We start from the raw sequence: 21,952 nt of genomic DNA, 5'->3' as shown, positions 1-21,952 counted from the left end.
TTGCCCGACGCGCGCGATGAATTGAGCCAGGAGAAGCGAGCTCCGCGAGCTCTCTGCGTCAAGGAGCGGCGGCGGCGGCGGCGCTGCTGTGGGTGGAGCCCATGGAGGAAGGAAAAATAAAGGAGACAGCATTACGTCACGCTGCCAGCCTTGGCAAGCGAACGCTCCGTGAAGCCCCAGTGGTGGCCCAACACATGACCTCCTGCGCCAAGATCCCAGAGCAAGAATCGAGATTTGCTGAGACGTTTGGTTCCCCAGTGCCTATGCCAGTAGTTTTATTCGGTGCGCGCTTGTTCAGCTGCCTTGCCGTGGCTCTGCCTGCAGAGCGGGAGCACTAAAACCAACCGCACACTCTGACGTACGATCACGTGTTGGGCCACCATTGGCCCACCAGGTTTGGCTTCAATTGCGTTGCGGTATGTTCGCTACTCTTCTTTCCTTCCTCCATGGTGGGGACGTTCAGACTGTCCTTCTAACGCACCACACTGCTTCCCTCGCCATTTAATGCACTTGAATAGCAGAAAACCTTGTAGGCTGGCCTAACTCAAGCAGTAGAAAAAAAGACTCACCAGTTTCTAAGGAAACGGTTCTGAAAAACAGTATTTTTCTCTCGGTCACTAGAGGACAGTAACATCGATAAACTGGCGTCGGAGTTCGAGCGCCTTTCTGGTATGGCCGTTTCTACTGCCAGCAACTCATTACCGAAGCCTGAATTATAGCTGTGCACCCTATTCAAGTTTTCCTCTGCCTATCGTTTTCCTTCGTTACAGTGCACACGGTACACAGTCCTCTGAGGAGGGGCCAAATATCAGCAATGGAATAACAGTAGCTATTGTAGCGCCATCTGCTGATAGCGTATTAAACTTATATTTTGGCGGGTCTTTCCGGCAAGTTTCAATTCATGCAATGACTTAGTGAATGACGCTGTGTTTCTTGTCGACTGTCTTTACTACTTGCACGTATTTACATTGCATAAAAATGCCTATATTATGACAAAAATTCCAAATGCACAGAGTAAATAGCATTGTGAGATAGTGGTCCGTGTATGAAAATTGCGAGGACATCATCTGGCGATACTTGTTAAGTGTTATTAATGCGAAAGCATCATATGCGCCATGAAACGCAAAATCCGGCGACGTTCAAAACTGACCTGGCCCCTTCCAAAAACTGACTTGTCCTACCCCCAAAATTCGGATGCCCTACTCTAAAAATTGACATTGCTCAATTCGAAAACTGACTTGACCTACGTTCAAAACCGACCTGGTCCGCTCCCAAAACTGATTTAGTCCACCCCCAAAATTGACTGCAAATTCGAGCACATAACCAAGTGAAAGGAATCGCGCAGAAAGGTTCATTCAATGCATGTAGGGCATTCAATGCCTCTAACTTTTTGCATCTCAAACGTACCACTCCATGTTTTTTAGATAGATAGATAGATAGATAGATAGATAGATAGATAGATAGATAGATAGATAGATAGATAGATAGATAGATAGATAGATAGATAGATAGATAGATAGATAGATAGATAGATAGATAGATAGATAGATAGATAGATAGATAGATAGATAGATAGATAGATAGATAGATAGATAGATAGATAGATAGATAGATAGATAGATAGATAGATAGATAGATAGATAGATAGATAGATAGATAGATAGATAGATAGATAGATAGATAGATAGATAGATAGATAGATAGATAGATAGATAGATAGATAGATAGATAGATGTTCCGGTTTATTGTCGCAATTATCATGCAAACTTTCGTTCACGCTGTTTCCATCTTTAACTTGAAAACGTAACCGAACTTGTGTGTTTGTTACATTGTGCGAAATGTTCTGTTCAATATCCTCACATTTATGTTCTGCGAAAATTTTTGTTAGCGATACAACGACCCTGCTTTTCGATATTTGATTCAGTAAGGTAAAATTTATTGCGTTTCTCGTTCTACTTGACCAAAATAACACTCTTATGCCGAGTTGCTGCATATTTCAAGTTTCTGAAAGAAATGTAACTTCTCTATGGACACTACAACAATGCTTCGAACTATGTTTCATTATTTATTTCGTTATGACAATGCTTGGAAGCTAAGTATCATAGAGAAAGCTTCTCGTGAAAAAAAAAATACATTTAGAGAAAATACACACCTTGCTCTGCAATGTGTACAACCGTGCAAGGAGGCATTACACGAAAAAGAAAGAGAGGGAGAGAGAGAGAGGAAAGAAAAGAGAAGGGGAATGTCTCGTTTGTTGGTGGTCTCACGAATTCAACTAAAAGAAATTAAACAGCCAATGGAGTTTATAATTTACCCATGTTTCACCTTACATGGCTCCGTGCGCAGTTCGAGCCACTTGCTTACGTCCACTTCATTGCCGAATCCTTCCCGATGGCATTCATTCATAGCTTAGCTGTATGTAGCTTGCAATTCGTGCTTTAGTGGCGTTGTTTAATTGCCAACAAAGCGCGTTGTTCGGCTCCGGTGAACAGTAGTCGCTTGGTAGCGTAGCTATCATAGCTAAGAATATTCTGGCATGAATTAAGTTCCGTGAGGAAATAGGCTGCTATCGAGAAGAAAAACAGAAATAAAGAACCTTAACGGGTTCCTTCATTATGCTTCGCAGTTTTGGTAAAGGGCCGGCAGGCAAAATGTTCATTGGTTCGTCCTCTGAGCGCCAAGGTTTTCGGAAGCAACCGAGATTAGAACTTTCTCAAAGAATCAAGAGTTGCGAGATTTTTTTTCCGCAACAGTGAACGGGCATGAAGGCGCCGCTTATTCCATCGTATTTCATGTTCCACCTGCTGCAATCGATTTTTACTTTCAATGTGGTCCTGCTTCATTGTTTTCAGGAAATTGATGATCCCGTTAGCAATCGCCTATCTTTCTTCTTTCTCTCTTTTTTTTTGACGAACGTTTTAGAAAAATTCGTGGTCGTGGAAGTTACACTCCTAGTGTTGCTGATGGTATTAGACTTGTAGTTTTACTGAAAAGTTTGGGTTGAGTTAAGCTCATGGTTGCTTGGCGTTTTTTCTAACAAACGCTTTAGAAAAATTGTGATTTTGTGGTCGTGGTAGTTACAATCCTAGTGTTACTGATGGTATTAGACTTGTAGTATTACTGAAAAGTCTGGCTTGGGTTAAGCCCGCGATTGTTTGGCATTTAGATAAGTTAGCTACTATTGTTCTAGTTAGCTTTTGTTGAATCTCTCTGCTCCTTGTAAATTTAAAGCAACGCCGATGAAAAATAATCAATTTCCTGTGAGGCGCGCCTTCGATGAGCACCGTGGACTTTTTATTCTTTCTCTCGGAGCTTCAGGATTTCCCAGCGTGGAAGAAGAACTCCACCTGCAAATAGACCAAGGTGAGAGCTGACTACAGAAGCAAAAGCCCACTTTTCGGCATGCACTCAACAATAAGTGGACGCCTACGGACCATGTGCTCCGAGGAACATGCGGAACATTTACGTGCAACAGGAGGCAAAACAATAGAAAAATGCATGCAGAAGATGCACAGAAGCCCACTTAACTAATTATTACTAGGAGTCGCTGAAAAGCCAAGCAGTGCTGACGCACTTCGCATGGGCTCCTGCATTTTTCGGCAATTTTCCGGACACCTGCTTTTATTCATCGACACTGTGGCATCGACGGAAGCGGCACGGGAAGCGGTACCGGAGGATATCAAGTTTATGAGCGGTACGTGGAATTCTCGTCATTTTTTCCCGTTTCAAGGTTTCACGCCACGCTAACGGAGCTAACCCTACAAGGGCAAGCGGCCGGCCGAACGCGCGTGACCCGTGACCCGCGGAGCGTATCCCGTGGCTCGTGAGCGGTCGTGAGCCGCCGCTCGCTCTCTTCGAGAGCGACTCGGCGCTGCTGCTGTGTACCAATGACTGACGCATCCGACGCAGCAAGTGCACGAGAACTGAGCCAGGAAAACAACAGCATTGAAATGCAGGTGGAGACGATACAAGGGCAGCAACAACTGGAAGCGGGGTGGACGTATGACGTGAACAGCGGAAAGGCGATAAACATCCAGGAAAAATGGCACACATGGGAGAGGAGAGGCAAGAAGACCCAGGTGCATACAAAACCCACAGCCGAGGAAGCAGACCAACTACGAACGCAGCAAGCCGGACCAACAACACCTATTGCGGGAAACATGCCACATTATAGAAAACCGAGACTTCCGCCTTTGCCAGTGGACGACACGAAGATAATCTACAGACCTAAGGCGGGATTACAACTCTCCAAATGGACATTGGTGGCAGTGACACATGCCATCGGCCGAGCTAGCAAGTTGTCCCAGAAAGACTTCTACGACAACATCCGGATTCAAGTGCAACATGCCGAGAATATAATCATCGCAAGTACACCAAACAAAGACATAGCGTACGACATGCTCCTCAAGATCACCAGCATCCAGCTTGGAGGGTCCATTTACGAAGTCAAAGCACATGTCAGGACCCCAGAGGGCATCAGCAAAGGCGTAATCTACAACATCCCGCCAGGCACGAGCGAAGAAGAACTACTACAAGGACTACGAGTATCCGCAAGATACACGGTTCTCGCAGCACGCATGCTGGGAAGATCGTCAACAGCACTCATCTACTTCGACGGACCGCACGTCCCATACAACATCATATATAAATGCTGTGACTAGCGCTGCAAACCATACAGGAAATCTGTGCAGTACTGCAGAACCTGCGGAGAACTAGGGCACCGGCAGGATATCTGCCCGAAACCACTTATCAACTTCTGCTACATGTGCGGGATGGAAAATCAACCGGAAGAACATGACTGCCAACCCAGCTGTAAAATCTGTCAACAACCCCATGAGACAGCAGGGAAGGGGTCCCGACATAAACTGAAGCCAAATCCACCACCGTACAAGATCAGACTGCAATGGGAAAACAAGATCCAAGAGCAGCAACGCAGATGGAACTCAAATTCAGACTCAGACTTTCCGGCACTATCCGAATCGAGCAGTACCTCACTACGGAGTCCACGCAGATCCAGAAGTGACTCCAAATCATCAAGTGGTCAAGCAAACGATGGACCCCGGTCGAGATCACGATCTGGATCCCGTACACGCAACCCACAAAAGCGAGTCACGTATGCAGACGCTGCAGGAGGAAACACACGAGCACAAGAACCCACGGAAACCGAACGAGACCTGCGAGCACAACTCCAAAATCAGCAAGTCCTCATTGACAAGCTCGTACAAAGGTGCAAAGAACAAAACACCACCAATCAAGCCTCGAAACCTCAAGGAATGCCAAACATCCCACCACCCCTTACGGAAGAAAGAATCAAGAAAATCGTAACAATGGAGGTAAGGAAGCAGATACAGGAGGCCATGGCCACTTTTGCCAAGGAGATAACACAACAGCTCCTGGAACACATCACCGCTCAGCTGGCCCCTATCCATGCCACCCTCCAAGACCTCAGCAACTTCATGTCCTATGCCAAGCAGAACCACGTAACGAAAGCCACAGTAGAAAAGCTACTCAACAACACCGACACGGCTCGCAAGAAAGCACGTAAAGACCTCCACAATGCAGCCAGACCGGAATCCATGGCCCGGGGCGAAGAGAACGATATCGAACAAGATGGCGAGTAATACTAAGAAGAGATTACCACAACTCCCAATGAAGCTGTGGCAATGGAACTGTCGCTCTATTCGAACCAAAAGAACAAACCTCCAAGAACTGACCAAACTGGAACAACCAGATATCATCGCTATCCAAGAAACCTATTACACCAATCTGTGCATAGAGGGATATGATACACACACCGTATCTCAGAGAACAGCCATCCTGACGAAGAAAAATCTCACCACGCAGGATCACGCAATTCAGGGAACAACCGTGGAACACACCCTAGTGGAAGTGCTACCTGAGAAGAAGACACAGCAAAGACTATTCGTACTATGCATATATAGCCCACCCAGGGATCCGTTATCCGACTTTGTAAACATCATCACGCAAGCCAGAAAACTATCTAAAGGACATAAACTCGTAATAATGGGGGATTTTAATGCCCCCCACACAGCATGGGGTTACCAGCACACGACCAAGAAAGACGCGCGAGTGCACGATTCGGCGCAACAAAATCACCTCACCCTCTGGAATGATCCTAAACTACCGACTCGAATAGGCAACAGTGTGTCCAGGGATACAAATCCCGACCTCACCTTTACAGTAGGAATATCCAAGGCGGAATGGACCCGAATGGAAGAAAATCTCGGCAGCGACCACCACATCCTTCAGCTTGAAATCCTGCACCATAAGAAGCCGAGTAGAACAGGAACGGCGAAGCTGACGGATTGGAAGGCCTTCCGAGAACATGACATAGAAGAAAACATCGAAAACATTGAAGAGTGGCTCACCGAAGTGGTCAAGACAGCGGAGAAGCACACTAAAGTCATCCAACTCACGATGGACACGCCGGCCGTTGACTCTCACCTCCCACATCTTTGGGATGCCAGAAGGGGACTACTGAGGCGGTGGAAAAAGATGAAACTTTACCGCAAACTGCAGAGACGGATCGCTCACATAACAAAGCAAGCGGAAGAATACGGAGATCAACTCAACAGGCAGAATTGGCATAAACTGTGCGATCAACTTCAAGGCACACTAAGCACGAAGAAGACCTGGCATATACTGCGAGCCCTTCTAGCTACCACCAGAACCAAGACCCAGCAAAGACATGACCTCAAGAAAATCATTAACTCCCATCCAGGAACAGACAAACAAATCCTGGAAGAAATCAAGCGTAAACTTGTCGGAGACAATGCCCCCAAGGTTACCGATCCCCGACCGTACAAAGGCGAACCAAATCTCACCCTCGACAGCCCTTTCACGCTTCCTGAACTCCATGCCGCCCTTGCCAAATTGACCCGTAACACATCGCCAGGAAATGACAAGGTGACCAACAAGATCCTACGAAACCTCCCAGACAAGGCCCTAAATGGACTCCTCGACTACATGAATAACTGCTGGGAAAAAGGTGTGCTCCCAGCAGAATGGAAGCACGCAAATGTAATTATGATCCCAAAACACAACAAGCCACTACAAATCAGCAACCTAAGGCCCATCTCCCTTACTTCCTGCGCTGGAAAGCTGCTCGAACACATGGTTCACGATCGCCTCCCCACATACCTCGAAGACTCGGGGCTCATGCCCGACACAATGTTTGGCTTCCGACAGCTCCTCTCAGCACAAGATATACTACTACAGCTCAAGGAAGACCTCTTGGACCACCTAGAACGCCACAAAAAGTTCTCTATTTTGACAATAGACGTAAAAGGAGCCTTCGATAATGTGAAGCATGAAGCAATCCTCCAAAATCTCCAAGATACAAACTGCGGAATCCGGACCTACCAATACGTACACGACTTTCTCAAAGATCGCATGGCTACGGTGGGTATAGGCAACATCCGAAGCGACAAGTTCGAAATGCCCAACAAAGGAACTCCACAAGGGTCAGTCATTTCACCTTTGCTGTTCAATCTCGCACTGATTAAGCTCCCACAACAACTCGATGGCATCGAAGATTTAAGCCATGCAATATATGCCGACGATATAACGTTATGGACAAAAGCGTCCACAACCGGCCAACAGCAAACTACCCTCCAAGAGGCAATCGATCAGATAGAACAGTACCTCTCATAATGCGGTCTCCAGTGCGCCCCCGAAAAATCGGAGCTACTTATACTCAAGGCAAGGACCCGGGGAAGACCACCAGGCTACGGCGCTCCAGATCCCAACGTCAGACTCAATGGAATCGATATCCCTCAAGTTGGCTCCCTCCGCTTCCTTGGCCTCACAATACATAAAGACGGTTCTGGGGCAGCTACACTTCCGAAGCTTCAAAAGACCCTAACACAAGTAACCCATCTCATTCGGCGTATAACCACCCAAAGAAGAGGACTTAAAAAGCAAGAAACCGTCCAATTAATCCAAGCACTCCTTATAAGCCGGATCACATATAACACCCCGTATCTACTCCTCAAGAAAGCTGAAATTGAAAAACTCAACATCATCATCAGAAAAGCGATCAAGAGCGCACTAGGACTCCTCAGTACGACCTCAACCACGACACTCCTCAAACTTGGCCTCCATAACACTTGGGAAGAAATGAGCGAAGCGCACAGAGCCAGCCAGCTGGAACGCCTTAAGCTCACTCAAACAGGCAGAGCAGTACTTCGCAAGCTCGCATACAGCGAAATCTTCATAGCAGACTCAGACGCGAAAGCCCGATTGCTGCCACTTCTTCGTGACTCTATCTCAGTCGCTCCAATACCTCGCAACATGCATGCAACATACCACAAAGACAGAAGACAAGCAAGAGTGAGAGCGCTGAGCAAGAAATACTCAAAGAACCCGAACACGAGATATACAGATGCGGCAAAATACCCAGGTAGAAGAGCTTACGCAATTACCGTGACCAACAATCAAGGAAAGGAGCTAATCGCTGCCACCATACCGGCCAGAAATCCAGAAACGGCGGAGGAAGTGGCCATCGTCCTCGGCATCGCCACATGCAAAGATACAGCAATCATCTTGAGCGACTCGCAAACGGCATGTAGAAACCTACGAAAAGGCCGAATTTCTGCCGCAGCAGTGAAGATTCTAAAAGAAATAACAAGACGCCAAGAACTAGCCGACACCTACGTCGCATGGACCCCAGGCCACGAACACCTGGCAGGAAACGAAGCAGCACATGCTGCTGCCCGAGAGCATACCAGCCGGGATTTCCTGCCGCATGGTCTCCGGAAAGCGACGAGGGTGGAGGACATTCCCATCAACTACGCCGTAATATTGCAACATTACCGACTGGAAAGAAGACAATATCCTCCACCTGATCCAAAATTAAGCAAGGAAGAAGCCACCGCCCTCCGCAGACTACAAACAAATACGTATGTACATGGAATTATCATGCACCGAATGCACCCCACCAAATTCTCATACCTATGCCGGTATTGTGACGTTCCAGACACGCTCCCACACATGGTGTTGGTGTGCCCGCACCGCGAGAAAAACAGGGATGATGATGCCTCAGAACCGCTACAAGCGATCGAAGAAACGTGGGAGGCAATGTTAAAGGCACAGAGCCTGGAAGATCAGCGAAGTCTGGTGGACCGGGCGCGGGCTGCAGCATTAGCCAACGGCTTTCTGGACTGAGAGAGCCGCCCACCTATGGCGAAGAAAGGACACTTTCTCGCTGTTTCTTACAATAAACGTTCATTCCTCCTCCTCCCTGAAAAGAACTTCAATTATTTCTCTCTTCACTTTGGCTTATATGAACTTCGTACGATACACAAGGAAGTGGGCAGAAGAGTATAGAGGATGCAGCTCTTCCGTTCTTTTCTCACACCACCAACGGAAGTAAGAAAAAAGAATACAGTAGAGACGCATTACTTGATATAGACCAGAGAAGAAGGGGAACCGAAGGACTCGATTTTGTTAATCATGAGAGCATAAAGTCAACAGACAGTGAAGCCAAGGAAAGCAGCGGAGGAATTAGCTGTAGTTGAAATTGAAATGTAGGAAATAATGAAGAAAAGGGAAACGAAAGTGGGCGAAAAGATAACTTGTCGCCGGTGGGAGCCGAACCCACAACTTACGCATTACGCGTGCGTTGCACTACCAATCGTGCTACGGCGACGGCCAGCAATCCGCCCACTAACTTGGGTACGTGGAGGAAGGGAAAAAAAAAAAAAACTAGGAGGGAGCGTCACGTGATTCAGCTAGCCTCGGCAGGCCAACCTCCTCTGAAGCCGCCCCTTCCGCTCTCTGGGGCCTTGTGTACGGTGCCTTTTGGGTAGGAATAGGCCCACATTGTTGCCGGACCATTCGTGATTGTTTGGTACGTGGTAACGATCACTGTTTTAGTGGCGTCTGCCATCAGAGGCACGGAGGTACGTAGGAAGTAAAACGCGTGGCCTTCTGCTACCGCGGACGTCGTTCTTCGCTTCATGAAACATCGTTCCAGCGCACATTTGAACACGGACGAGACGAGAAGGACAACACGAACGCTGGACTTCAACTGAATTTTATTCACGGAAAACAGATCGGAAACTACGGAAAACAAGTCCGGCGTTCGTGTTGTCCTTTTCTTGTCGTCCGTGTTCAAATGTGCGCTGGAACGATGTTTCATAATGCCAATCACAACCAACTAGCCCAGCTGTCCATACTTAGTTCTTCGCTTCAAACGCGTTGCCTTGGAACATGGAGAAAGACTGGGGAGCCAGACCCATGACGACATAATTTTCAAAGCATCACTTGCGCTTATCACTTGCGCAGTTAGCGCTCTCACCTCGAAAACCGTCCAGAGAATGACCGAGCGTGGTCTATCGTTTCGTCAAACCAGCTGTAGTGTACCGTAAACTCCGGTGCGTATTTTCTTGCTAATTTTTGTTCCGCTGTCTTGCACCTATATAGGATAAGACGACATGTATCACGGTATAGTTATTTGTCGCGTGTTCGATTCTGCTGGGCGTCTTTCGTTGTGAAATAAATAAATATCATTACCCTGCAATCTAAACGCCGAAGTCGTCGCCTTTCCTTGAGATTTACGTGGTGGAGGTGGTGGTGGTGGTACTATTTTGTAAGATTGTGTGGTTCGACGTCGTTACGCTGTTGAGACACGCCTATTAAGTTCTCGCCGGTCTGCTGAGAGGCAGAATGTATTCAGCAGAACTACAACGTTGACTGGAACCGTCAGCCATAACGATGGGCCGGCATGGCCTTAAATGTGGTCGGGGTCCCCGGCTCGGCAGTCAATCGCCGTTAGGCACAAGATAGGACGATTTTTTTTTTGTCAACCAGGAAAGCAGTCGCTGCGGGCCCTGGACGCCCGCTTGTGCGCCTGTACATATTTGCCAAGGCGAAAGACATCATACTGCTTCCTAGAAGAGGGCCCCAAACGCGACGAATCGCCGTCGCAAGAACGGCTTGGTTGCCTTCACACGTTTGCAGTACGAAATGTTTCCTAATTTCCCTGAAACCGCCCCCGAAACAAGACCAGCCGTACTTTAGGTGGTCATGGCGGGTTGTTGGGCACAATGCCGGTTAACTACAGGACGCCTTCGTTCGCTACAGCCTCGGCGCCTGCATGTCTGCTGCTTGCCTAAGCGGCGAGCCGCGTGGTCGTTCGGTGCATTGGCTGATTGGCATAACAGATCGAGACTCGACTGCTTCGTACTTTTTAATTCCTTCACTCAGCCTCGGCGTGCGTTTGCCACGCCTACTTCAAGGTAAATGTACCTGGTAGCGAAGCTTCCATAGGAGCCCATACGTTGAAACATGGCGGTCCATCGCCGGTTCATGGGGCTTAGCGCCATCTGTATGTGGTGGGAACACTTCCGGTGGAAGAAAAAATAACCTGACGCCATGTTCGTTGAAAGCAGAAGTGACGTCATTTTGTTTTCGAAGGCGCGAAATTTGTTTTGTTGTTCTTCCTTTGGAGCTATATATTCAAATACCCCGCCATTCGACTTGATGGGCGTTTCGAGATTTCAGTGTGGAAAGCGATGCAGGAAAAGGCCAGCCGTACGGTTGTCGAAATCACGTCCCTGCACAGAACATACTTTCTTTGGAGGCCGACGAAAGCTTTAGGTGTAGAGTGCTGATCCTATTGTCGGATGCCAAGCCCGTCGGCCAGCGCAGTCGCACGAAAAGAACTACACAATTATCTGGCGGTCGTAACTCACTACTTTTGACTGAACAGATTAAGAAGCAATGAAGCTACCCGCGTCACCAAGTTCAGACAAACTTCGACAAGCAAGAAAGCACAAATTGTGAAGGGGGCGTATTTCAACAGGTGATACGAGTGCGCCTTTCTGCCCATTTCAAGACGTGCATTGCACTGCGAGTGATAGTGGCGTCAACGCCCCCTGTAGCGATGGGCGCTGAAAGAAATGCATTTATTATTAATAATAAAATTAAACGTATTTTCTTAACTCATCACGAATATATAAAATTGACTAGGAATTTTATTTTCGTTGAATGAATGTAACTGTGTCTCGTTTGAATAAAAAAACGCGTTTTTATTTCCCAATGTTTGTTCCCTCCAAACATAGTCGCGCTTCAATCGCTGCTCCCATAACTCCCCATGCTGATGTCATTGACAATCTGTACTGAACCACTATTCGCCCGAAGCTTCGCGACCTATTTGAATCGACCTTGCCTACTATGTGCGCATATTCCAAAACTCCCGCAGCAGACGCAACCAAAGCAAGCCGGCTAAATCTACCGCTTACCTATCACGGGAGGGCCTATTTGATCCGAATCCTCTAAATTTTTTATGACTAGGCTTCAAGATTGTCACGTGACGCTCCCACCTAGTTTCTTTTTTTCTTTCCTCCATGCTTGGGCTCCATGTTTTACAAGATCTATCCTAAGAGTGTTAACCAGCGCCACTCAGAGCCATGGTGGGCGGATGTGGAAAGTCCTTTTTTGCCCGATGGCATCACATGTTAAGTATTCAGTCATAGAACCAGATAGAAATGTCCGACTCCACGGTGACTCTGATTTTTAATCTGAATTACTGTGAACAAGAGTTATAACTTATAGCAAAGAATCGAATGTTATTTGTACACACTTTTTCTTTCTTTCTTTCCTTTTGTTTGTTTGCTAGTTCAGGTAACGCTTCGAACCTACGCTACGTGCGATAACTTTCCTTTTTCGCTGTAACTATACACCTTATTCGTGCTACAAAATAAATTTCACGACACTATTATACATATACTTGCTCATCCTAGACATTTTTCGATGTTATAAACAATTAACAACCAATTGTAACACCTGCTTACTTGCTCTAACAAATACACTGTGTTCACTTATATACTGTATAAGTGAACATGGTGCATTGGTTAGAACGCTCGGCTGCAAATTGTTTGTCGTTGGTTCGATCCAGATTGGATATGCTCTGTCATTTTTTTCTTTCATGTTACGTGGTGCTGTATCCATATAAAAGTGGGTCGCATAAAATAAGATATACGAACGAAAATGATCGGCCGAATTCCTAGGTTGGGTGTTCCATGCTTATTAGTTGAACAGCTAGTGAGTGGGTAATGGTCATCGGGTGTTGCATGCTTGATGATTTAAAACCGAAGGCGTGGCTGGGACAATGCATGACCGATAATATACAGCGGTCGTATCCACGAACGTTTTCGATCGTAGTGCTCTTTGTCATTCTCTGGCTGCCGTTGCTAATAATATGTCGAGCATCAAGACTGACTGGCATTTCGTGAATACGGGCCTAGATGCGTATGACAAGCGATAAGCCAGTCATATTCACTATCCTGACATAGATTAAACAGAATAATGACATCATTTCACTTGAAACTCGCCGTTGCATCGCACTTCTCTGTTTGTTTCACAAGAACGTTCGTGGTAATAGGCTGCCTCCACATACCGCTCGAAAGGCCTTTGCGTATGTCAAAAAGCCTCCAAACAATTTCGGTTACTCGCGCATTTTCGGTCACACATTAACCTTCGACAGCTCTGCGCTTCCACGTGCCATTTCTCTGTGGAACGATTTGGATGATAATATCGCTTCCTTAACAAAACATGATTCCTTCCGCAACCAAGTCAGCAGTCATCTTTCAATTACGCCCCTTTAATCTGTTCACCGAATTAATGCTTTTCTTTGTTATTTCTCAGTCGCATTCTGGTTTATACTGCGCATCAGTTACATCTTGAAAGTATACTGTATCCCTTGTGTTTGTATGCTTTGTATTAGAAATGTATGAAAAGTGGCCACTTGCTACATTATATGCTTACTAGCTCTTATAGTATTGTCTCCGTTGCCTACGTCATGCTCCTACGGGGGCCTGTAAGGTCTTTGTAAATAAATAACTAAATAAATAAATAAATAAATCCCCAGACAAATGGTACGTGAACAGGAATGTATATGGTAGATTGAGGAACATATAATCACGTTTCGCTTGCGGGCTTACGAGGTGCGTAAGTGGATATAAACGAACGCTTCCTCTTTTTTTTCGGAATCTGTGCCTTATTCATAAAAAGGTACTGTGAAATTCTTCTTTATTAGCAGGTGTCAGCCAATCGAGATGTTGGACATGTTACTTCTAGGGGCGGGCGAACATTTAAAGTTTTGAATGCGAATAGTTAGTGTGCGATATTCGATTCGTTTTCGGAAATTGACTATTCGGTATTTTTGAATATCGAAACTAACCAACTATTTTGCAAACCACCGACTGCTAAAATCGAGTTACTGTTCTCCTCCCGCTGAACGATGTATCGCAAATTGGCGGAAGTAAAACAACGACGCAGGTTTTCCAAGCCATGCAGAAACAAAATCGCTAATGCAAGCTTCGTTTTCGGTTTCGGTGCAGAAGCGTGGCACTGGCTAACACGAGTCGGGTTTGAGCTTGTACAGACACGCAAATACCGAAGAATGTCGACGTGGGATCAGCCGTCGCCGTAGCACGATTGGAAGTGCAACGTGCCCGTAATGCGTATGTTGTTGGTTCGACACCCACCGGCAGCTAGTCGTTTTGTTTTCTCTATACTTTCATTTACTTGGGCTTATAATTTTCGCACTTCAATAATTCCAAATAATTTACCATATGCATTCCTTGGTTTCTTTATCCCTTGGCTTTATATGGTTGTGAATAACCGCACTAAAGATGTCCTCGCTTTAAAAAAAGAAAAGTTGTTTTTAGACGATGGACTTTGATTGGCGCGTCTCAGCCAATCATAATGGTAGAATTGTTCGCAAAATCCCGCACCCTTCCACCGGACTCTACCTCCGATCTTGCGCGATTGTTGTTGGCACAGCGTTTTGATCCACAAATAAATTCAAATGTGCGATTATTTTGTTGTAGTTACTGTGCTAAGGGAAGCATTATGATCTTTGTAACGTGACTATGGGATGCATCATTTTCATGCACTGGTTATATATACATTTTTTATTATCTTTGTTGCATTGTTATTACCTTGTAAACTGTATTACCCCTCCTGCATGGGCCAGTATGTTGGCCTGCAGTATGAATAAATAAATAAATAAATAAAAATCGCGCCCCTCGGTTCCCCTTCTTCTCGTCCGTGACCTGATAACCGGTTATTTTTGCTTCTGGCCTGCCAACTAGTTTTTCTTGCAGTCTAGTCATGTAGCAGTTTCATCTTTTACGCTACAACAAGTGATGTTTTCCTTGTAACGGGCCCTTTATTGTGCCCACGGCACACAAATACGTCAGCAGACTTTTTTATTTTTCGACAACTTCTGATATTTTTTCCGACAACCATTAATTATCGCTCTTGGAAACCCAGTCACACAGCTCCACGTCAGCCTCGGAAAGCTTGTTTATGACCAGGCTCTAAAAATGTTGCGATCAGGTTCTGGGGGTTTGTGGTTCGGACTCGGGCCGCCCGAACACCTAAAACATGGTAGCTAGGCCTGAGTTATACCGGGGCGTCGTCCTGGTTTACTTTACATATTTAGAAGTCACAACTGGTTCCGAGATATAGGAGCACACTCCACGTCGGGGAAGATTACATGTCTGACTGAGTCTGAGCACACAAGATGTCCGAACACATCTCACCGCACTAAAGATGTCCTCGCTTTTAAAAAAAAAAAGTTGTTTTTAGACGACGGACTTTGATTGGCGCGTCTCAGCCAATCATAATGGTAGAATTGTTCGCAAAATCCCGCACCCTTCCACCGGACTCTACCTCCGATCTTGCGCGATCGCCCCCGCATGCGGGCCACGCACCACGCGGAAATTGGAAACGTGAAGTCGACGCTGTTCCCACGTAAGTCATCGACGTTGGACCCTCGAATCAATTAATGGGCTCTCCGTGAGGGTCAGCTGGCAGCACTGTAAGAACCCTGGCCATGACGGTCGTTACCGCTTCCACAGAACGCGGCGGTTGTCACCTCGAAGTCGACGCCCCAATAGTCAGCGCGGGGCTCCGTTGTCGTTTCGGCGGGCGAAGGGGTCGCATCGTGGGAAGCCCCCAAAGAATGCTCGTTGCCGTTTTGCGACGCGACGATTTCGAGCGGCTCTTCGTGCAGTTCTTTTAATGACAATTACAATGATCATTTGTTTGAAACTGACCCCGATTGTCCGTGATAATGTTCCTGTTGTATGCGCGTCGGCGTTTGACTATTCGATATTCGATTCGATATTCGAAGAAGCCAATATTCTGCCACCTCTAGTTATCGTACCCAGGTGACTGCCTCGTACCAACGAAAAGCTTTGTGAATTTCAATGTTAGAAGCAGTAGAAAACAGAGCTGCAAGATTCATTTCATCGAACTACGACCGGCACTCTAGTGTCACACGAATTAAAGCAGACTTACGCATTACGCAGACTTACGCAGACTTCAAGCATTATGTACCCGCACAGCAATCGCACTGTTACGTCTGACACGCAAACACATTCACGGCGCAACTAAAAACAAGTTGCCCGTTGTAGACCCAGTACATACTTCTATAGGCGTCTTCATAACCATCGCAGCCTCACGCGCATATTTGGTAGAACCAAAGCTTTTAATTCCTCGGCGTTGCCACAAGCCATTGCACTCTACAATGATCTTCGTGACAGCTTTGTCTCCTTCACGAACCGTGAAACGTTCCGTGAGAATTTCTACACTCACTTCTTCTAAAGTTGTCTGTTCAGTATTGTATAGAAATAGAATTTTTGTAGTCATTAACAACATTCCTGTTTATGCTTAATGTAATTTTGTTGTACTTACTCCCCAATCACTCAGTTCTCCTGTTGGAACCTGTGAGCCTGTGTTGTATAAATAAATAAATAAATAAATAAATAAATAAATAAATAAATAAATAAATAAATAAATAAATAAATAAATAAATAAATAAATCCCCAGTTCTTTACCGCCCACTGGGCGGGCAATTAGATTAGACTGTCAACTGCAAAGCCAGCGTATTAGCGCACTTGCACGTGCGATCTGTAGCGTCCACCTGCTGCTGCGCATACCTCGATCCCCGAATCTTCGGGCACGTCGGTGCAATGCACGCCATTCTTGTGCAGGTCTCTTCCCACGTCGGCTCGCAGGGAGTCCGGGTACAGCCTCCTCGCGAGAACCTGCCGAGGAAAATATGGCGGCCTGCTGTTTAGCGCTCTCGCGGGAGACTCGCTTGCGAGACGCAGACCTCTGCCCTCCACGACGCCCTCAGGGGTCTTTTAATTCAACGTGCATTCGCTCCTTGTTCATTGAAGCTGGCACAGGCTGAAACTGAACTGAAGGGTAAGCACTGACGAGCGTTATATTACCCACGACTACGTATACAATGAGTAGAATAATCGAAAGAGCAAGGAAAGGGGGCCGAAATTTATGCGAAATTACTTTTTACAGCAATTTGTCGCAAAACGCAACATATGGCGAGTACACGCGATCGAGACGAGACACTGCCTCACCTTATTTATTTGGTCACCGCTCTCGGCGTCTTCGTCGTCATAATTCAACTGTTCCATAAGTATACCTTAATGAAAGCTCGAAGCCTACGTTTAAACATATTCGCATTTGTCATTATCTAGCAGCGGCATGCACTAAACCATTAACACCTGCCGCGGAAATGCAATAAGAAGACGCCTTACAGCAGTAGTAAAAAAAAATAAGACTGCGATATATGTTGCTACAAAATGTACAATGAAAAATGATTTTTGGCATATCTGAAAAAAAATGGTCGAGTTTGGTGACAAGTCTGCTGAAACAATCTTTTTAACTACCCCACCACTTAAACATCAATTCCCTAGGAAAAGAGATGTAATGTCACTAACTCACCTTAGTACCGTCTTTTCAATTATTCCTATCCTCGCGAGCGAAAACCTTGGAACACTTGCAGCTAACAAAAGTAGAGATGACAATAAAGTATTTCTGCCGCAACTATATAGGTGATATGTGACATGATTTGTGATAACATTTTAAGGTACGCATAATTACGTGCGCACGTCAAGATTTAATTAGAAAACTATCAGCTTTTGGTATTCAAAGTAAAATAATATCATGAATTTCAAGCTTCCTAAATAGAGACAGACAAAGTGGGCGATCGACAAACATATGTCGCAAGAACTTGATGCTTGTTCCGGAGGGCCTCAAGGGTCAGTTCTTGCACCCCCCTCCCCCTTATTCCTAATGCATATTAATTAGCTCCAGTTCTCCATTAAAGATCCCATTTAGACAGGACTCTTTGCCGACGACTGTGTTGTTTACACAGTTGTACATAGCAAGCGATCAAATAAAACTTGATAGATCGTTGCAGCCATTTCCACTCTCGGTGTAACACTTGGGGTACAAAATTAAATACGCCAAAAAGAAAACACCACTTAAATCTATATATAATATTGGAAGCGCGGAAATTATCAAAAGTGATCAGGCGAAATATCTGGGTCATAGCCTCACGTCTGGTCTTAACTGGACACACTATATTTCAGCCATATGCCAGAAAGGAAATTTTGTACAGCTCCCGTACATGACAAACTATATGCGTACAAGACACTAATCAGACCAAGCACGCCGGTTTAATCTGGAGTCCCTATCAAAAACACTTAATCAGCAAAATAGAACGCATGCCAAAATTAGCCATTGAATACGCATAGTCAGACTACTCTAAGTACTCTAGTGCTTCGGGTACTCTCGTGCTTACGAGTGCAAACTTGTAATCATTTTCACAACGAAGAATCATTTCTAGACAAAAATGTATTTACATCTTAGGCCATGGCCACTTCAAAATACCCAGACCTCATTATCTGCATGAACCTCTTTGGAATAATCTATCAAGCATCGCGGTGTGGTGGAATATCATTGATTCCTTTGTAAACCACCTCCAGTATATTCAATTCTCATCGTGAAAGTTTATCATTGCTAATAACTGCATAAATTTTGTGTTGTTGCTGTAAACAAAACTTGTTCATGCAACCACTCCTGCATCGGCCGTAATGGGCCTGCAGTACGTAAAAAAAAAAAAATCTGATATAGAAAAGTGACATATTAAACAACCTTGAAAGTTCAAAGTAATTGACCGCTTTCACCTTGGTGGGGCATGCACAAAACATTTTCGTTATAATGCTTATGGTGCGCTGCTAAGCACGAGAGCGCGGGATGAAATCCCGGCAGCGGCGGCCGAATTTCGATGGGGGCAAAATGCTAAAAAAAAGAAAAAAGAAAAACGCCCGTGCATTGTGCATTGGGCGCACGTTAAGCAGCCGCAGCTGGTAAAAAATAACCCAGAGTCCCCACTACGGCCTGCCTCCTAACCATATCACGGTTTTGACATCTTAAACCCCCGGTCTTTTCTTTATTTTTTTACCCCCCATCGTGCAAGCTCCACCTCATGTTCGTGTGCAGAGGCGGATAGGGACTTAGCCCACGTGCTGCGAGGCTGGCCATTGATACACCCAGCAAAGGCAATAGATACGCTTTAAACTTTGGGCTCTGGAAATCATCCTTTGTTCCGTGGAACAATGCTTGGAGCATGACCAGTTAGTGGCCTTGATTGAATAGCTTTCAGTGCAGTAAAATACTTCTTTTTATGTAAGTACGGACATGTGAGTGAAATACTATAGGGACGATTTTGTGCAGTGACTCACCTTCGTTGTTATGTTTATTTTTTCTTGAAGTGTCTGTGCCCCCTAAAGCGCTCTTTTTGTCGTCGATAATTATTAATTTTTATTTGTTATTCTAAACAATTTTTTTGGATATAATACAAATGTAGTTTGATCCATACTGCTTCCAGCCTCTCCAGTTAAACCCAATTTAACCCCATCTTCCAACAAATAAAATTAATAACTATTACTGCTGCTACCAGTGATAGTCTACTGCTACTACTACTGCAACTACTGCTAGTACTGCTAGTACTGCTAGTACTACTGCTATAGTCAAGGGTAAAACGGACGCCGACCAAAAACATAAGAACAAAAGGAAACGAGGCGTTTCGGCTCCCATACGGTCGCCTTGTTCACAATGAAAGCAAACGAAAGGGCGAGACATTATATAGTCTGCCCAGACGGGTCATTACTAATCCAGACTTCTGATAACACACTGAATCGCAATGCCGGCAGCCTTCCTTGCGTTCATTCCCGCTGTTTGCGCCATCTATTCGCACGTGCATTATCGCCTCCCCCTTTCGTTTGCTTTAATTGTGAACAGGGATGCAAACCGTCTTGTTTTATTTTATTTTTTACGTTTTTTTGGCCGGCGTCAGTTTTTACCTTTCACGATGAGCAAACCCGACGAGACGAGTTTTTGTCGAACTCTCGATTTTCGCGTTACCGCTACCTGCACACAGCGCACAAGCTAGAAGTCTCTACAGCACTGCACTGATTTTTTTCAGTGCTTGGTTGCAATGTGCCTCCTCGATATCTTTGGCTTCCGCTGCAGGAAGAATAGTGAATAAGCTTCGCTGCAGGGGGCAGCAACATGCCGAGTTATCAGAACAGTCTTTTGAAGTATTCGACGCCTCTGAAACTATACACGTAACATCACTCTGAACATTATGAGCCGGCTCGTTTCGATATTATAACCCGCAAAAGTATGGTGAATACGTGCAAAGAAGAAACAAAAAGAGGTCATTTAAAAAAATATATGATCCTCTGTGCCTGGTGCACGTTGACTGTCGTGGGAAAGCGGCCACAAACTGAAACACCACTGAGCGGTATTTATAACGTATGCGTTAGGGTAGATGAGCAAAGGATCTATAGGCGCGCATTCTCACAGGGTCTGCCGGGCCGACGAGCTCCTTGAGGTGCAGAGCCGAGTTCTGGGAATCCGACGAGCTCCTGACTTCCATGGCTAGACATGGACCACTGCACAGTTGTTGCACCATGGTCTGCGGCGTCCAGCAGAGAAGAAGCAATGAGAAAATACATGCATACACGAGCCCGCATGTGTGTTCGCTCTTTCTTGCGGCAGCGTCAACAGCGATATCACCCGACAAGCAGCGGCGTTGCAGGATGCAGTGGCGACACAGCTCAAAATCAATAGGTTTGCGAACTCTGAATGAACTAACTCCAACCAACAGTGGGAACTAGGGATACAAGGGCACAGAAAACTCGCACAGGGCACAGAAAACTCGAACGGAATCGGAACTGAGCCGAAAACGAGAGCTGAACCGGTATTTTCAGCTGATCCCGAAATGAACCGAACCGTTATTTTCCCGCCATCTTGGAACTGTACCCGAATCGGAACTTATTAGGGGAACCTTTCCGAACCGGTTCGACAAATGGTTCAGAAGGCTCTGCGGGCCCTATGAAGGTCACGTCAGAGACGAAACGTTAGACAAATGCTCAAATCACCCCAAAGTTGGCGAACAATTCCCATGCTAATACTAAGATTACTTCAAGTAACCTCAGCTCAGTTCTGTCACCATTACGTTGTTAATTTGTTATGCAACCAAGGCTCCCTTTTACGGGATAAAGAAATGCCGGTGCTTTGTGAATTTCACACAAAGGGAGATGAACGTTTCCGCTGAACTTCTTTTTCTGTTTTAATGCTGTACGCGGCCGGATGTGCATCAGTTGTAATCACACTATACTCATGATAGAACTCTATGGCGTTTAATGTTCTGCACATCATTGCGGTTGTGCTTGGCGAAACGTGTGACGTCTACGCTTCACGGGACAATGACGGCGATAGAAAGAGCGATGGAAAGCCCTCCATTGAATCCACACAGACCAAATACGTATGGGACTGAGAACTAACCATGTTTCAGTGTGACGTAAGTTTGATTCACTTAGTACAAGTATCCCAGGCCATTGCTGTAGCTTGATGTAACGTTACCAACTAAAGACAACTACTAGAAACAAACCCTTGGTAGTTTTTACCTGGGTGCAGTGCCCGTATGGCCATAAAATAATTGATATCCATCAACCCTACAGCAAACTACAAAGTGGTGCAAAAAGCCCGTAACGCGATAGACGCGCTAATGCAAACACTCACGCAAAAGGACCTGCAT

General features: G+C 45.7%; 1 protein-coding gene and 1 long non-coding RNA gene across 3 annotated transcripts in view; one reads left to right on the top strand and one right to left on the bottom strand.

Moving 5' to 3' along the window:
• Positions 1-227: 227 nt before the first annotated feature.
• Positions 228-20,835, top strand: LOC135905129 (uncharacterized). Its single transcript, XR_010565329.1, has 3 exons — positions 228-416; positions 17,031-17,247; positions 20,716-20,835. It is a non-coding gene; the product is annotated as an uncharacterized lncRNA (long non-coding RNA).
• The window catches only part of nmdyn-D7 (nucleoside diphosphate kinase homolog 7), a 55,830-nt gene continuing 36,161 nt past the window's right edge, over positions 2,284-21,952 (bottom strand). For both annotated transcript variants that reach the window (XM_070532322.1, XM_070532323.1), the window contains 3 exons: positions 20,714-20,827; positions 16,977-17,084; positions 2,284-3,347 (listed from right to left, as the gene is read on the bottom strand). In XM_070532322.1, the coding sequence (XP_070388423.1) occupies positions 3,315-3,347; positions 16,977-17,084; positions 20,714-20,827 (255 nt within the window). In that variant the 3' untranslated portion in view covers positions 2,284-3,314. The remainder of the gene's footprint in view (positions 3,348-16,976; positions 17,085-20,713; positions 20,828-21,952) is intronic.

The sequence above is a fragment of the Dermacentor albipictus genome, chromosome 1 (assembly GCF_038994185.2).
Source record: "Dermacentor albipictus isolate Rhodes 1998 colony chromosome 1, USDA_Dalb.pri_finalv2, whole genome shotgun sequence".
Lineage (NCBI taxonomy): Eukaryota > Metazoa > Arthropoda > Arachnida > Ixodida > Ixodidae > Dermacentor > Dermacentor albipictus.
This window is presented reverse-complemented; position numbering and strand designations above follow the sequence as displayed.